The sequence below is a fragment of the Macaca nemestrina genome, chromosome 7 (genome assembly GCF_043159975.1).
Source record: "Macaca nemestrina isolate mMacNem1 chromosome 7, mMacNem.hap1, whole genome shotgun sequence".
Classification (NCBI taxonomy): Eukaryota; Metazoa; Chordata; class Mammalia; order Primates; family Cercopithecidae; genus Macaca; species Macaca nemestrina.
The window spans coordinates 149,885,624-149,899,439 of record NC_092131.1 but is presented as its reverse complement, the minus strand read 5'-3'; the positions used below and the strand labels follow the sequence as shown (position 1 = coordinate 149,899,439).

Below are 13,816 nucleotides of genomic sequence, written 5' to 3'. Positions count from 1 at the left end.
TCTGCATGTGTTATGTGTGAAAGCAACAGGGAGACAGGACAGTTTTTTGGAGGAGGGGAGAAAATGTAACGAACATTATGTTGACAGGTGGAGGCAGAGGTGACATTTTCCTACAGCAAATGTCAGGCCTTTTCTCTTACAGTATTGACAAAGGGTTGAGTTAGAGAGTGTCCTGGCTGTCCGCCATCCTACTCGCCTCTGCAGCCGGGTCAAGGCCGGGAATGTAGCCACCTGAAGCCCAGCGGACATGACCAAAGCAGCAAACTGACACCGCAGCTGCTGCCTGGAGATTCTCCTCCCCAGACAAAGCCACCTGATCCCTAATTGGAGCCCAGACTGTGCACAGGAGACACTCAATAAAAGCTGCGAGAGCTCCTGCTGGGCAGGGAAGCCCCAGGGAGCAAGAGGCTCTTCCCAGAGCTCCTGCCTTTCTTTACACATGCACACGGGATTGTCTCATCGCACTTCAGCAACCCTGGGATGGTGCAGTCATTACCTCCTTCGTACATATGGGGAAACTGGGGGCTTGCTGCCAAAGACTTAACAAGCGGCCATGCCAGGATCTGAAGCCAGATCATCTGATTCTAGGGGGTGTGTCTTTAACTGCTATGTTCATCTGCCTTCCCAGGATCTCAGGAAATGTCTCCCAAATCCAGGACAGTCTGATTAGAAGTAGTGTGCCCTGTCCCTGCAGAACCCATTCATGTGCTTTGTCAATTAATCCTCACATGATGTTCCCCAGACCCACCTCTGGGATCTAGATGGAGCACAAATCCCCTGCCCAGGTCTCTATCCAGATACTTGATTCTAAACCCATCCAGTCACCCTAGCTACAAATCCAGTGGAATGTCACTACAGCAATGGTGGGCAAGGACGACTCATGAGGGACACTTAGAGCAAATGCAAAGTCTTCAGAAGCTGCGTCATCAGAAGGCACACGCAGCCTTGCAGGGAAGCTCCTCACTAGCTCATCCCACCACTGGAGCAACTGCTGAAGTTCATCCTCACCTCCCCCTTACCACACCAGCACCAACAGAGGCACCTCATAATGTCACACAAAGACAGCATCCCTGTCTTCTTGTTCCTGCCACACTCCCTCCCTTACACATTTCTGTACATCCGTGGACCGACTCCCTCCAGTCTCCTCCCACTCCTCCCTCTCCCTGCCTATTTTCTATCTCCCTCTTCTCATTTTCTTCCCCTTCTCATCTTGATGTTTTTCTTTACCAGTGTATGCCTTGGGCTCAAACGACTTCTCTCCAAGTTTTTCATCTTTGCCCAATCTCTGGGCTGAGACTCAGGAAGCCAAAATGGAGAATCACTTTTCAGCAGTCTCCCAGTAATGCTGGGTGCCTGGAAATGCAGTGCCGTGGCACAGACCTGGCTCCTGCAGCTGGGCCCTCTTCACAGAGAGAGGCCCGGTGGATGCAGGGCAGCATAGGGGAGGGAGGGAAGGAGTACAGACACATCAGTGAGTCCTGGTGCCAGGGTGCCGTTTGGGGATGGTGCTGGTGCCCACTCATGCGCCCTCCCTTGGGTGCCTCCCATGGGGTCCACGTGTCCCCATCCTCACACATACCCCAGCTACCACTTTACACATCGACGCAGCCGCAAACAGCAAGGACCCTCACCGTTCCATCCTCCAGCAGGAGTCGCAGGACCTTGTCACCAACTCTGTAGTCCGTGGCTATTTCAGCAGACTTCCAAACTTCTTCAGGATCGGGAATCCAGACTCTGTTGTACTGACCAACAGGATGAGAAAAGCTGAATTTCAGAACTTTCAAAAGCATGGATCAATGCATGGTTAGACGCAGGAAGGTTTCTTTCTGTCCACTAGGTCAGCTCCTTTATGAGGAATACGTCTACCTAATTTTGCTTATGAGGTGATCTTTCATGCATTTGCAACACACTGGGCCTGGCTGCCTCAGTTTACAGGCAATGGAAATCCCAAAGCCTTCTAGATAAACCTTGAATGCTGAAAGCCTGGACGTGGGAAAGAAATCTGCGAGTACCTTAATGGAAACATCTCATGGCTGTCTACAGGGTTAGAGGACAGGGATTTCTTTTACCACTGATTGACTATGGAACTCTGGGCCAGACACTTAACAGTGCCTCATTTTTCTCATCCTCAAAATCACCACAACAATATCTATTTCACAAGTTCCCTGGGAGGTTAAATTAGACTTCGTACTTGAAAGAACTTTGTAAAATGCTATGAAAGTATTGTTACAGCAATGCCATCACAATCTTATCACACCGGTGGGCTGCCAAGGACTCCCACAGTGGGAAATGCAGAAGTCCAGACACAGCCACCCAGCTCAATTCCCAGCAGGCAATGGGCACGCCTGGCTCAGTGCCGATGTACAAGTCTTTGGGTAGAACCATGTTGCTGTGGGCTGAACTGTGTGTCCCCCAAATTCATACGTTGAAGCCCTAACCCGCAAATGACTACATCCGGAGATAGGGTCTTCAGAAGGTAATTAAGGTTCAATGACGTCATGAGGGTAAGGCACTCACCCAACAGGATTTTCTTTTTTTTGAGATGGATTTTCACTCTTATTGCCCAGGCTGTAGTGCAGTGGCATGAACCTGGCTCACTGCAACCTCTGCCTCCTGGGTTCAAGTGATTCTCCTGCCTCGGCCTCCTGAGTAGCTGGGATTACAGGCGCCCACCACCACGCCTGGCTAATTTTGTTTTTTTAGTAGAGACGGGGGTCTCACCATGTTGGTCAGGCTGGTCTCGAACTTCTGATCTCAAGTGATCCACCTGCCTCAGCCTCCCAAAGTGCTGGGATTACAGGCATGAGCCACCACGCCCAGTAGGATTTTAAAATTAGTGTCCTTATATAAGACACCTGAGAGTTTGATGTATTTTTCTACAATATGCATCTATTACTTTTATAATCAGAACAATAAATATTAATCTTTAAAGGCAAATATCAAAATATAAGCCCCCCCTCAAAGAATGATACATTAAATTCTGTGATATGGGACATAGTAATTTCATTTATAATGGACAAAAATTGGAAACAGACTAAATGTCCATTAATGAGAATTTTTAAAAATGCCTGCAGTATACCCATACAATGAAATACAACTTACCCATAAAAAGGAATGAACTACTGATGCAAGCAAAAGCATGGGTGAGTCACCAAAGCACGCTGAGTTAAAGAAGCCTTACACAAATGAGTACCTCCTATGTGAGTCCCTTCAAATTGAGAGGTGGTAACAGGCTAGCAGCCCTCGCTCTCGGCGCCTCCTCGGCCTCAGAGTCCACCCTGGCGAAGCTTGAGGAGCCCTTCAGCCCACCACAGCACGGTGGGAGCCCCCCTCTGGGCTAGTCCAGGCCGAAGCCGGCTCCCTCTGCTTGTAGGGCGGTGCGGAGGGAGAGGCACGGGCGGGAACCGCGGCTGCGCGCGGTGCTCGCGGGCCAGCGCCGGTCCGGGAGGGCGTGGGATCGGCAGACCCAGCACTCCGAGCGGCCAGCCGCAGGCCCGGGGCAGTGAGCGGCTTAGCACCCGGGCCAGCAGCTGCAGAGGGTGCCTCGGGTCCCCCAGCAGTGCCGGCCCGCCAGCGCTGCGCTCGAATGCTCGCAGGGCCTCAGCTCCCTCCCTGCCCGGCAGCGCTCCGGACCCGCAGCCCGCCATGCCTGACCCTCCCCTCCTCTGCCCCTCCCCGAAGAGCGCCAGCCCCTGCGCCGCGGCTCCGGGTCCCATCAACAGCCCAAGGGCTGAGGAGTGCCGGCGCAGGGAGCGCGACTGGCAGGCAGCTCCGCCTGCAGCCCTGGTGCGGGATCCACTAGGTGAAGCCAGCTGGGCTCCTGGGTCTAGTGGGGACCTGGAGAACCTTTAGGTCTAGCTAAGGCATTGTAAATACACCAGTCAGCACCCTATGTCTAGCTACCCTAGTGGGGATTTGGAGAACTTTTCCGTCTAACACTGTGTCTAGCTAACGCATTGTAAATGCACCAATCAGCACTCTGTGTCTAGCTCAGGGATTGTAAATGCACCAATCAGCACGCTGTCAAAAATGGACCAATCAGCTCTCTGTAAAATGAACCAATCAGCAGGATGTGGGTTGGGTCACGTAACGGAATAAAAGCAGGCTGCCGGGGCCAGTAGTGGCAACCTGCTTGGGTCCCCATCCATGCTGTGGAGGTTTTGTTCTTTTGCTCTTTGCAATAAGTCTTGCTGCTGCTCACTCTTTGGGGGCTGCACTACCTTTATGAGCTGTAATACTCATAGCAAAGGTCTGCAGCTTCACTCCTGAAGCCAGCAAGACCATGAACCCACCAGGAGGAACAAACAACTCCAGACGCACTGCCTTTAAGAGCTGTAACACTCACTGCTAAGGTTTGCTGCTTCGCTCCTGAAGCCAGAGAGACCACTAACCCACCAGAAGGAAAAAACTCTAAAGACGTCCGAACATCAGAAGGAACAAACTCCAGACACACCATCTTTAAGAACCGTAACACTCACTGTGAGGGTCTGTGGCTTCATTCTTGAAGTCAGTGAGACCAAGAACCCACCGATTGTGGACACAAAATCAGGTTCTGGAACAGCTAAAACTAATGTGTGCTGGGAAACAATTCACAGCAGTAGTTGCCTCTGAGGGTGGGTGGGGCCAGGGAGTGACTCCAAAGGTGTGTGAGGGGGTCTTCTGGAAGCGATGGTAACAATATCTATCTTGATGGGGCTTGGGTTACATAGGGGCTAAGCACTTTTCAAACCTAAGACAATGCAGACTTAAGATTGGTGCATCTCATTGTGTGTAAATTTTACACACAAAAAATACGGAACTCTAGTTAATACGCATACTAAAATATTTAGAAGGTGTGTTGATATATGACTTAAAGATGCTTCAAAAAAGTGAGATGAATTGAAGGTCAGATAGAAGAACAGAAAGATGGATAGACATGGGATACAATGAATATGGTAGACTGTCCACACCAGAATCCAGGTGGTAAAACAGGTGTTCACTATAATTTTTTTTTTTTAAGAGACAGGATCTAGTTTTGTGGCCCAGGCTGGAGTGCAGTGACATGATCACAGCTCACTGGAGCCTCGAACCCCTGGGTTCAAGTGATCCTCCTGTCTTAGCCTCCCAAAGTGCTAAGATTACAGGTATAAACCATTGTGCCTGACCTGTAAAGTTATTTCAACATTGCATTATGCTTAAGATGTTAATATAAAAATACCGGAGGAAATAAAGAATAAGAATAAAACAGCCTGGGCACGGTGGCTCATATCTGTAATCCCAGCACTTTGGGAGGCCGAGGTGGGTGGGTCACGTGAGGTCAGGAGTTGAGGACCAGCTTGGCCAAAATGGTTAAACCCCATCTCTACAAAAAATACAAAAATCAGCTGGGTGTGGTGGTGCGCACCTGTAATCCCAACTACTCAGGAGGCTGAGGCAGGAGAATCGCTTGAACCTAGGAGGTGGAGGTTGCAGTGAGCTGAGATCGCACCACTGCCCTCCAGTCTGGGAGGCAAGAGTGAAACTCCATCTCAAAAGAAAAAAAAAAAGTTCACGGTACAAGTACTAGACTAGGACAATGTTGGATGAGGAACACATCTATTAATATAAATCGCCTTGCTTACTCAATAAAAAAGTCACTGGATGGATATCAATCGTGACTACCCCTAAATCATTTGAATTGCTTTAATCCTTAACAGCTAGCAAAAAGCAGGAGCTTGCAGAAATGTGACATGGATATGTAAGTTTTGAGAGAGCGAGAATTGAAGAGCACTTTGGGAGGCCGAGGCGGGTGGATCACCTGAGATCGGGAGATCGAGACTAGCCTCACCAATATGGAGAAACCCCGTCTCTACTAACAATACAAAAAAATTTAGCTAGGTGTGGTGGCAGGTGCCTGTAATCCCAGCTACTTGGGAGGCTGAGGCAGGAGAATCGCTTGAACCCAGGAGGTGGAGGTTTCGGTGAGCCAAGATCATGCCATTGCACTCCAGCCTGGGCGACAAGAGTGAAACTCCATCTCAAAAAAAAAAAAAAAAAAATGAAGTTGTCCGGCTGGCTAAGCGAAGCAGGCGAAAGTGGAGGTGTTCTGACGGAGCTGGAGCGGAGGGCCCTGGGGGCAATCCAAGGAAGCCTGGGCTCTGAGAAGTAATGTGAAAGTCACTAGGCCAGTCAATCCTTTTGTTTGACAAAGCCCCTACTTGAAGCCCAGAGAGAGCAATAACTCACCAAACAGCACACAGAGTCTCAAAGGACCAGGACTCCAGTGGAGCTAGGGCCTGTGACTCCTAGTTTGAACTCCTCGTTAATTAAACGAATCTGGACCTGAAAGTAATCCTGAACTCTGAACTGCAACCATCTACTTGAGAGTCCATGTGCTCTCCTAACTATAGTTTAGGATTGGTTTCAGCTAAAAGTGGTATTAAATGGCAGGTAATATTAGGACATACGTAACCGCTGGCGGCTTCTCTTCTGAAGACCAGTGACTCCTCAGCCCAGTACCCCAGGATGCCCACACCCTGCGATCCTGGTGCCTTTGCTGGCATTGAGTGCCCTTGCAGCTGAAACCCAGCCTGGTAAGTAAACACGGTGAGTTTACTCAGCTCCAGGTAAGTTCCACCCATTCATTCCCGTCCCCTCCTCCCTCACATTCCTCTACCCACAAAGCAATGCTTCAAACTGGAGGAAGACCTAACTTTACAGCATTCATTCAAATAGACACAGTCCACAGTCCATGCAAACAATGTAACCAGCTGTCAACTGACCTTCAGAATATGGGGCCTTCCCATGAGGCAGGAGCCTGTGGACTGGGATGGAATGGCTTGCCAAGCCCTTCAGCAGAGCCAAGAAAGAGAGGGCCACCTCCCACCTTCCCTGAGTGCCCTCCCATGCTAAGGCTCCAAGCTGAGGCAGAGGCTTGGGACCACTGAACCTTATGAGCTCAAGATCATGTCAGCCACCCCCCCAGGCAAACAGGTGAGATAAGAACAGCATCTTCTCACGCCGCCCACTTTTCTGAGGGATATTCTGGCATCAGCCACAGAAATGACTTGAAGACTTATATGGAAGATGGGACAAGATGGGACGACATGAGTTCCCCTCCTAGAACCGCTTTCTGGACTGGGAGTGTCCACACTCCAGGTCGGCCAGGCCAGATTGTCACACCATGCCCCTCTCTTCCTCCTCCTCTTCACTCACTCCTCACAGGCCCCTTCCCTGGTTCCCCTGCCCCTCCCACTCCCCCCATGTCCGTGTCTCCCAAGGTCCTTCCAGCCTCTTCTCATGATGGGCTGTTTCTGGAGAGTTCCACCCAATTCCAGACCTTCTGCAACCGCCTGGCACCTATGCATCTGAGACCTCCCACCCAGATCGTGCACTGGAGCTCTACACCACATTTCCAATTGCCTCCAAGATGTCAGCCCCTCAATCTCCTCGAAGACTCATAAATTCCAAACTCCAGTGATGCGGACGCTCCTCCTTCCTAGCTCTCTTGCCCCTCATGTCAGAAGCCTGGGACAGTGCTGGATGCCCCCCGTGTCTCCACCCCAACAGCCCAACGGTCACCAGGTGCTGGAAAAGACTGCCTTTTAAAAGCTCTCTCCTGTCCGCCCCTGCCCACCAGCCCCCTTGCCATGGCCATAAGTCAGCCCCCAACCCTACTCCCACCGATCTTCTTTCGACTGGTGCAGCAGCCCCCAGGGGCTTCCTCAGCCAGGCTGAGCACCAGGTTTCTTTGAACAGACAGACTCTCTCAACCGTACTTGATTGGAATTCCTGTGGGTGGGGCCCAGCAAGAGAAAAGCTTTGAAAATCAACCCCCCATGGGTTTCAAGGAAGAGCCAGTCCTGGACAACCAGCATTTTGGCTGATTTTCCTACTCAGGCCTCACCCTCTTTTCAATCCACCCTCTGCCTGTGGTCACCCAAAACCACTAGCACTTTCTGGAACATGGCAGGCCTTCTTTGGCTTTCTGCTGTGTACTTCTGTTCCTTCCACCCTGGCCCCACCCATCCTCTCCCCATCCATGAGCAAACAGCTCTGAATAGTGTGGAGTAGCTGGACACAGTCCTCATCCGGGCACTCTCCTTGCCGCTTGCCGTCTAGCAGAGCTGATGCTTCCCCTTGAGCACTCTCTGCCCCGCCCCCAGGTATCTGGGCTGCCTCCCATCTCCCCCACTGGCATTTGAACTTCAAGAGCCTAGTCTTTGTGCTAGGAATCCAATGCAATGACTTCCCATAGCTAGCACTCCATAAACATTTGAACAAAAATTCAAATTCCCAGTGGTTCAGTTCCACCAGTTAAAGACTAAACTTAGGATTTCAGTCTTTTCATCCCTTTTTTTCTCTTTGAACTACCCATACATAATACAATGGATACATTTAATTTTCCAGAGTTGTTAATGATATATAAAAGTCTAAAAACTATTTAGAATTAGCCAAAGTAAAAAAAAAAAAAATCATTACACTGAACTTTGACCTCATTTTAGACAGGGGTCCTGGACTGCTAGTCAAGACACTTCTTTTGACCTTGCACATCTGAGTTTCAGCAGACTTCGAAGATATTTGTGAGTTCCTCTTGCACAAGTGAAAGAAACAGATGGTGGAATGACTGTAGGGAATCTGTCACTAAACACTCATAACCTGAGTTCTAATTAATGAGCAAAGAGCAACCTTTAGAAAAACAAAAAGGTCTCCAGAGGCATGCCACAGAGCTCTACTGCCTCCCCTTTCATTCAACGCTTTCACCAGTATCGTAGATGAAAAAACAAAACACATGTATCAAATAAGCAGATGAAATGATTGATTAGCTAAAGATGATCAAGATTCAAAAGGTTTTTACAAGCTTCAGAAACGCTGGGCGCTAAATAAAATGGAAAATTTTATAGGGAAAAATGTAAAGTCTGTATTTAGGTAAAAAAAAAAATCAACTGTATTATGATAGCATCCGTATTCGAGTAACCTTTATTAAGCATTATGTGTCAGGTGTTGTGCTAAGGATTTTACATGCATGAATCTTCATAGTGACCTCCTCAGCTGGTAAGCACGATTTGGTCCATTATACTGGTGTGGAAACTCAGGTTAAGTAACTTGCCCGGTATCACTCAGTTAGTAAGGGGCAGGACCAGGACTTGATTTGACCCACCAGGGGCAGAGCATGTGCCAGCTCTGCTGAAAGTACTAACATAATGCCAGGATGCACTGAGGGGTGCTCACAAGAAGTTGCACCGTACTCATGGCTGAGTAGACCAAGGCTAGAGAATAGTGCCACTAAAATGGGCGTCAAGGTGTGAAAATTCACCCAGAGGAAGGTGGCCTGGATGCTGAGGGTCTCGAATGATGCTGTCAGAGAAAAGGTTGGTGGCACTGTCACTCTCAAGCCCTCCGTCCTACCCACTCTTCCTCCTCAGCAGCTGCCAAGCTCTCTGTGCTGTCTTCCTTCTCTGTCAGTATCTCTGTGCCTTCAACTCTTGCTACTGCAGCCTCGGGCGCTCACTCCTTTCCAAGGTTAACCTGTGCCTGGTGCCTTTCTTACATCTTCAGACCGCAGTCCTCTGCCAGTTTCCTTCCTTTAGCGGGTCATGTCAGGGTCTCCCTTTCCCCTTCACAGTTCTACCTGAACAGAAACGATGCCGGGGGCCAAACCTAGTGGCCAAACCTAACGACCCATCCCCAGCCTTCATCCTTGTTGACTTCTCTGCAGCTACTAGAAAAAAAGACCGTCCAATCTTTCGGCAGTGATATATGTGGTCTTTTTCCTTTGTTTGCATATTTTATGTTTATCCTCATACAGTATATACAATTGTTGTGCCCCATTTTTCACATAACCATGTTTTCATGTTAGGAACTCTTCAGAAATAGTACTTTTAATGGCTTTGTGCTGTTTTATCATGTGAGTCTTCCATAATTTACTCAACTTTCCCCCTCTCGCTGGACACTGGAGTTGGTTCCAATTTAGTTATTATAAGGAATAATATAAAAAAGCAGGTGCCAGGAGAGGTAGCTAGAAAGTGGATGAACTTCCCACAAGCCCACTGTGTGTGGGGAAAAGGTCAGATCCCTTGAAGAAGAGGAAGACAATAAAGGCGGTTGAACCAAGGTGGTGGTGGTGAGGGACACTAAGAACATAGGTTTTCACCTCTGGCTCCATCACTTGTATGTTACCTTAGCAACTTACTTGACCTGAGCCATTTCTGAAAGTGTGAGATCATCTAACACACAGAGTTGTTTATTCAGATTAAACGAGAGGGGGCACATGAAACTCTGAGGATGGCATCTGGTACATAGAAATAAAAATAACCACCATCCATATCATCGTCTCCATGGTCCTAGCTATTTCTGTAAGCAGAAACGTTCAGTCATGCACACAGGTGCACAACAAACACTTACGAAGCCCCCACTGTCCCCTGCTCACTGAAAGTTCTTGGTCAATGGGGGAGACAGAGGGTTCACGAGCTGTTAACAGGCAATATGGAAGGCATCGTGTGGAGGGGCTGGCTGCAGAGGCTTTCTCAGAAGAGGCTCTGCACAAATTGAAGGTGGAAGGTGCAGGTGCCGTGGGCAAAGGTGACAGACAGAGCCTCGGACAGGTGGAGTTCCGTGCACCAAGGCACGCAGCGGCGATGTGCTGGCAAGGCATTGAGGGAATGGCAAGGAGTCTGGCAGAGCGTGAGTCCAGGTGAAGGCAGGGAGACAGGCAGGACCTCGTGGCTGGTCAGTGAGTCTGAATGCAATGGGAGCCTCTAGAGGTGGTCGAGCAGAGAATGCCAGACCAGCTCTTCTTAGAGAGATTTCAAATAGGGGAACTGCTGCTCCGAGCATTTCTAAGGCATGGCCCTTGTAGCTTTTGAAAAGCGATGGATGATTTTACACCTCACCTGGCAGCGACTGCTGCCCTCACCAAGACTTCTCCTGGAGTTCCCTCTTCCCTGTTCCCACAGGGTGCCTCCCAGCAACCCTGTTTGCTCCTCCTCTGGTTGGCTCCATCTCAGCCCTTCTGCTTCCTCTCACTCCTTGCACAGATGCATTCCCCGCTGGTCTGTCCCTGGCCCTCTTCTCTGTCTGCCTTCTCCCACCTTGGTGCGGCCCTCAGGGTCTTGTTGGTTCAGTGACCACCTCTGGGCAGAAGACCCTTGGCAGGGCCCGTCCCCTCCCTCTGACACCTCCCACTCTGCAAGGCACCTTCCCTTGGAAGCCCCCTCACCCCTTCAACCCCTGCACATACAGAACTTGCCTGATGACTTTCCTAAGAAATAGTTCCTCCTCAGGCCACATCCTTAATTCACTCAAGAGCACCACCTGCTCTCTCTCATACAGACTCTGACCTCAAATGTCATCCTTGGCTGGTCCCTCCAACCCCCACCCCACTCCCCAGTCCGGCCTCTCAGTCTCACCTGCCTCCACCCTCCATGGCCAACACTGCAGCTCTAATGATCTTCCAACAGCTGGAAAGACCTGAGAATTCAGCTACGTGACCCCAGCCCCTCTCCTCCACAGCCCAAGGGCGCTGCTGGCATACATAACAAATCTAACAGTCCTAGCACACCACCCTTGATCCTGCCAGCCCCCACTCAAAACCCGCACTGGGGAATAAAGCCCTGACCTCGTTCTCTGGCTGCCATGGCCGTCCCCTTCCCACCTCTAGAACAGACAAAATGGGGGCTAACTGCCTACCAGGAAGGGAGGTGGCAGCCTAGGCACACAGGTGTCCACCTGGACACAAGGTCGGTGGGGATGGCCATCGGGCTGCGTCAGTCTCTGGGATTCTCAGATTCTCATTCCCTTCAAGCTTGTACCTTTAAACTCCTTCCTGTCAGCTTTCCTACGTTGTGCCTGGTACTTACTAGACATTTAATAAGTATTTGAGGTTTGAGGCACCTGAGGATGGGGCACTTGCACCTGTGTGCTTCTGCTTCTGGAAATACTCTCACCTCAAACAGGTTCCGCAGCAGCATTTTTCTGTGTCCTCCAAAGTATAGTCTAAGACTAGTCCAAGACTTTTCTTTCACTTCCAGTAAACTGAAGGCTGAAGAAGCGCTGTTGGCTATCTGAGGGCTCACACTCTCACTGGTGAAAATATTCTAGAACAAAACTAGGGCAATTCAAACACTGTCCATTTAGAACTCCAGTTAATGGAGATGCAATAGAGGAGAAACTACAGTTTGGTTGCTTTGTGTCCAGACTGTTACTAAGTAATCAAAGTAGAAGAAAAACGTTTGCTTAAACCATTGAAACAGGATTATTTTCATGACTATCTTTTCTATCTACAGCAAAAGCGTCTTTTAAAGTAGAAAGCTAGAGCATATGTCCGGGGAAATGGATGGATTCTAGTCCCACTCGTCTGAATACTGAGGTCTCTAGATTTCTCCACTGGTGTATAGGAGGATCAGGCTTTATGGCTATTCAAACGGATTTTTTTTTTCAAAAGTGCTAACAATGTCACACTCTTTATCCAAATAATTACCCAAGCCCATCTCAGAGGGAACGCTGCCCTTCCGAGGTAAGAGGTGGAGCCCCAGCCAGCAGAAAGGAAGTTTCTGAGGAATGCTCTAGTGTTTCCCAGAGTCGGGGTATACGAAAGGCGCTTTAGAAACTGTAGTGTTTGTACTGTTGCGAACAGTACAGATGTTAGGCAGAGAGCCTACGACTGCAGCATTTTTTTTGTGCTTGTGGCCCCTGGGCTCCCCAAGCGCTTGGTGCCACTGCAGTGCCCTCAAGCCTGTGACCCAGGCTGCTTCAGCTTTAGGCATCTGATGAGCCTACATGCACGTTCACGCACTTTGAAGGCACAGAATTCTAGAAAGCAGCCCGAACACTGCTGCCATAAGCTTCTGTGCCAACTCGTTCAGGGGGGTCCCAGGAGACTCGCCGGCGTCTCAGCTTCTACGTCCGCATGGGCAACTCTGATTCCACCCGTGGTGTGGGAGGAAGGGGACGAGGCGCTCCAGTCCCGGGAGATGGGGACGCACGCGCGACCTCTGGGGATTGGGGATTCTAGGCCCCGAGGCCGGAGCGGCGGAGGCGGCCCCTCCCACAGGGTCTTCCCTCCCACAGGGTCTTCCCACCCGCAGGGCACCCAGGCGGGGCGAAGCCAGGAGGGGGCTTACCCGCGGGCAGGGACGGAGTACGTCGGGGCCCTGGAGGGGCGACGCTCGCTCGTGCCCCCGGTCCCCGCGGCCCCTCCGCGGCCCCCAGCGCGCGCCCGCCCGCCCTGCAGAGTCAGGTGCGCAGGTGTGGCCCGGGCGCCAGGCCGAGTCAGCGTTAGCAGGGCCGGCTCCCCCACAGCGCTCCCGGGAGCCCAGCGGACCCTCCTACCTGCGTGTACAGCTCGGCCACCGCCATGGGCAGGAGGGGCCGGGGCCGGGCCGGGGCTGCAGCACGTGCGAGGCTTGGGGGCTGGGCCTGCGGCGCAGAGGCCGGGCGCAGGAGAGACGGGCACGGAAATCACCGCCGGGCCATCTTGCCCAAAGTTTTCCAATGGCCTCCTGCTCCCGTTCCCGAGTTGGCGGCGAGGGGAGGCGACAGCGGCGGGATTGGTCCCTCCAAGCCCGGCCCGGCTAGTCCGCGCTGCCATTGGCCGGGGCCCGGCGGTGCACCTGGCGGGAGCGCGGGTGGAGAAGGCTGGGGCCCGGGGCGCGCTGCCAGGCAGGAACAGATGCATCCGGAGGCTGCCCGGCCCGAGTGTTAGCTCCTCAAAGAGCAGAGGATACGACCATTTAAATGGAAGCCCCAAGGGAATCAACGAACTGAACACAAAGAGAAGTGTTAAGAGAGTCCAGCAAGGTCATCGTATTCAAAATCCAGTACAAAAATAAGTAATGGTCCTTTATATGAGCATTGGCTA

At 51.0% G+C, this 13,816-nt stretch overlaps 1 protein-coding gene across 5 annotated transcripts in view; it reads right to left on the bottom strand.

The window, feature by feature from the left end:
• Positions 1-13,489, bottom strand: part of LOC105490167 (myosin VC) — a 107,796-nt gene extending 94,307 nt beyond the window's left edge. For 3 of the 5 annotated variants that reach the window (XM_011755555.3, XM_011755536.3, XM_011755545.3), the window contains exons 1-2: positions 6,426-6,536; positions 1,632-1,742 (exon numbers count right to left, since the gene is read on the bottom strand). In XM_011755555.3, coding sequence (XP_011753857.2) covers positions 1,632-1,742; positions 6,426-6,521 — 207 coding nt within the window. In that variant the 5' untranslated portion in view covers positions 6,522-6,536. Of the gene's footprint in view, positions 1-1,579; positions 1,743-6,425; positions 6,537-13,287 lie in introns of those variants that run through there. The other 2 variants (XM_011755560.3, XM_011755565.3) reach the window with 2 other exon arrangements.
• Positions 13,490-13,816: the final 327 nt, after the last annotated feature.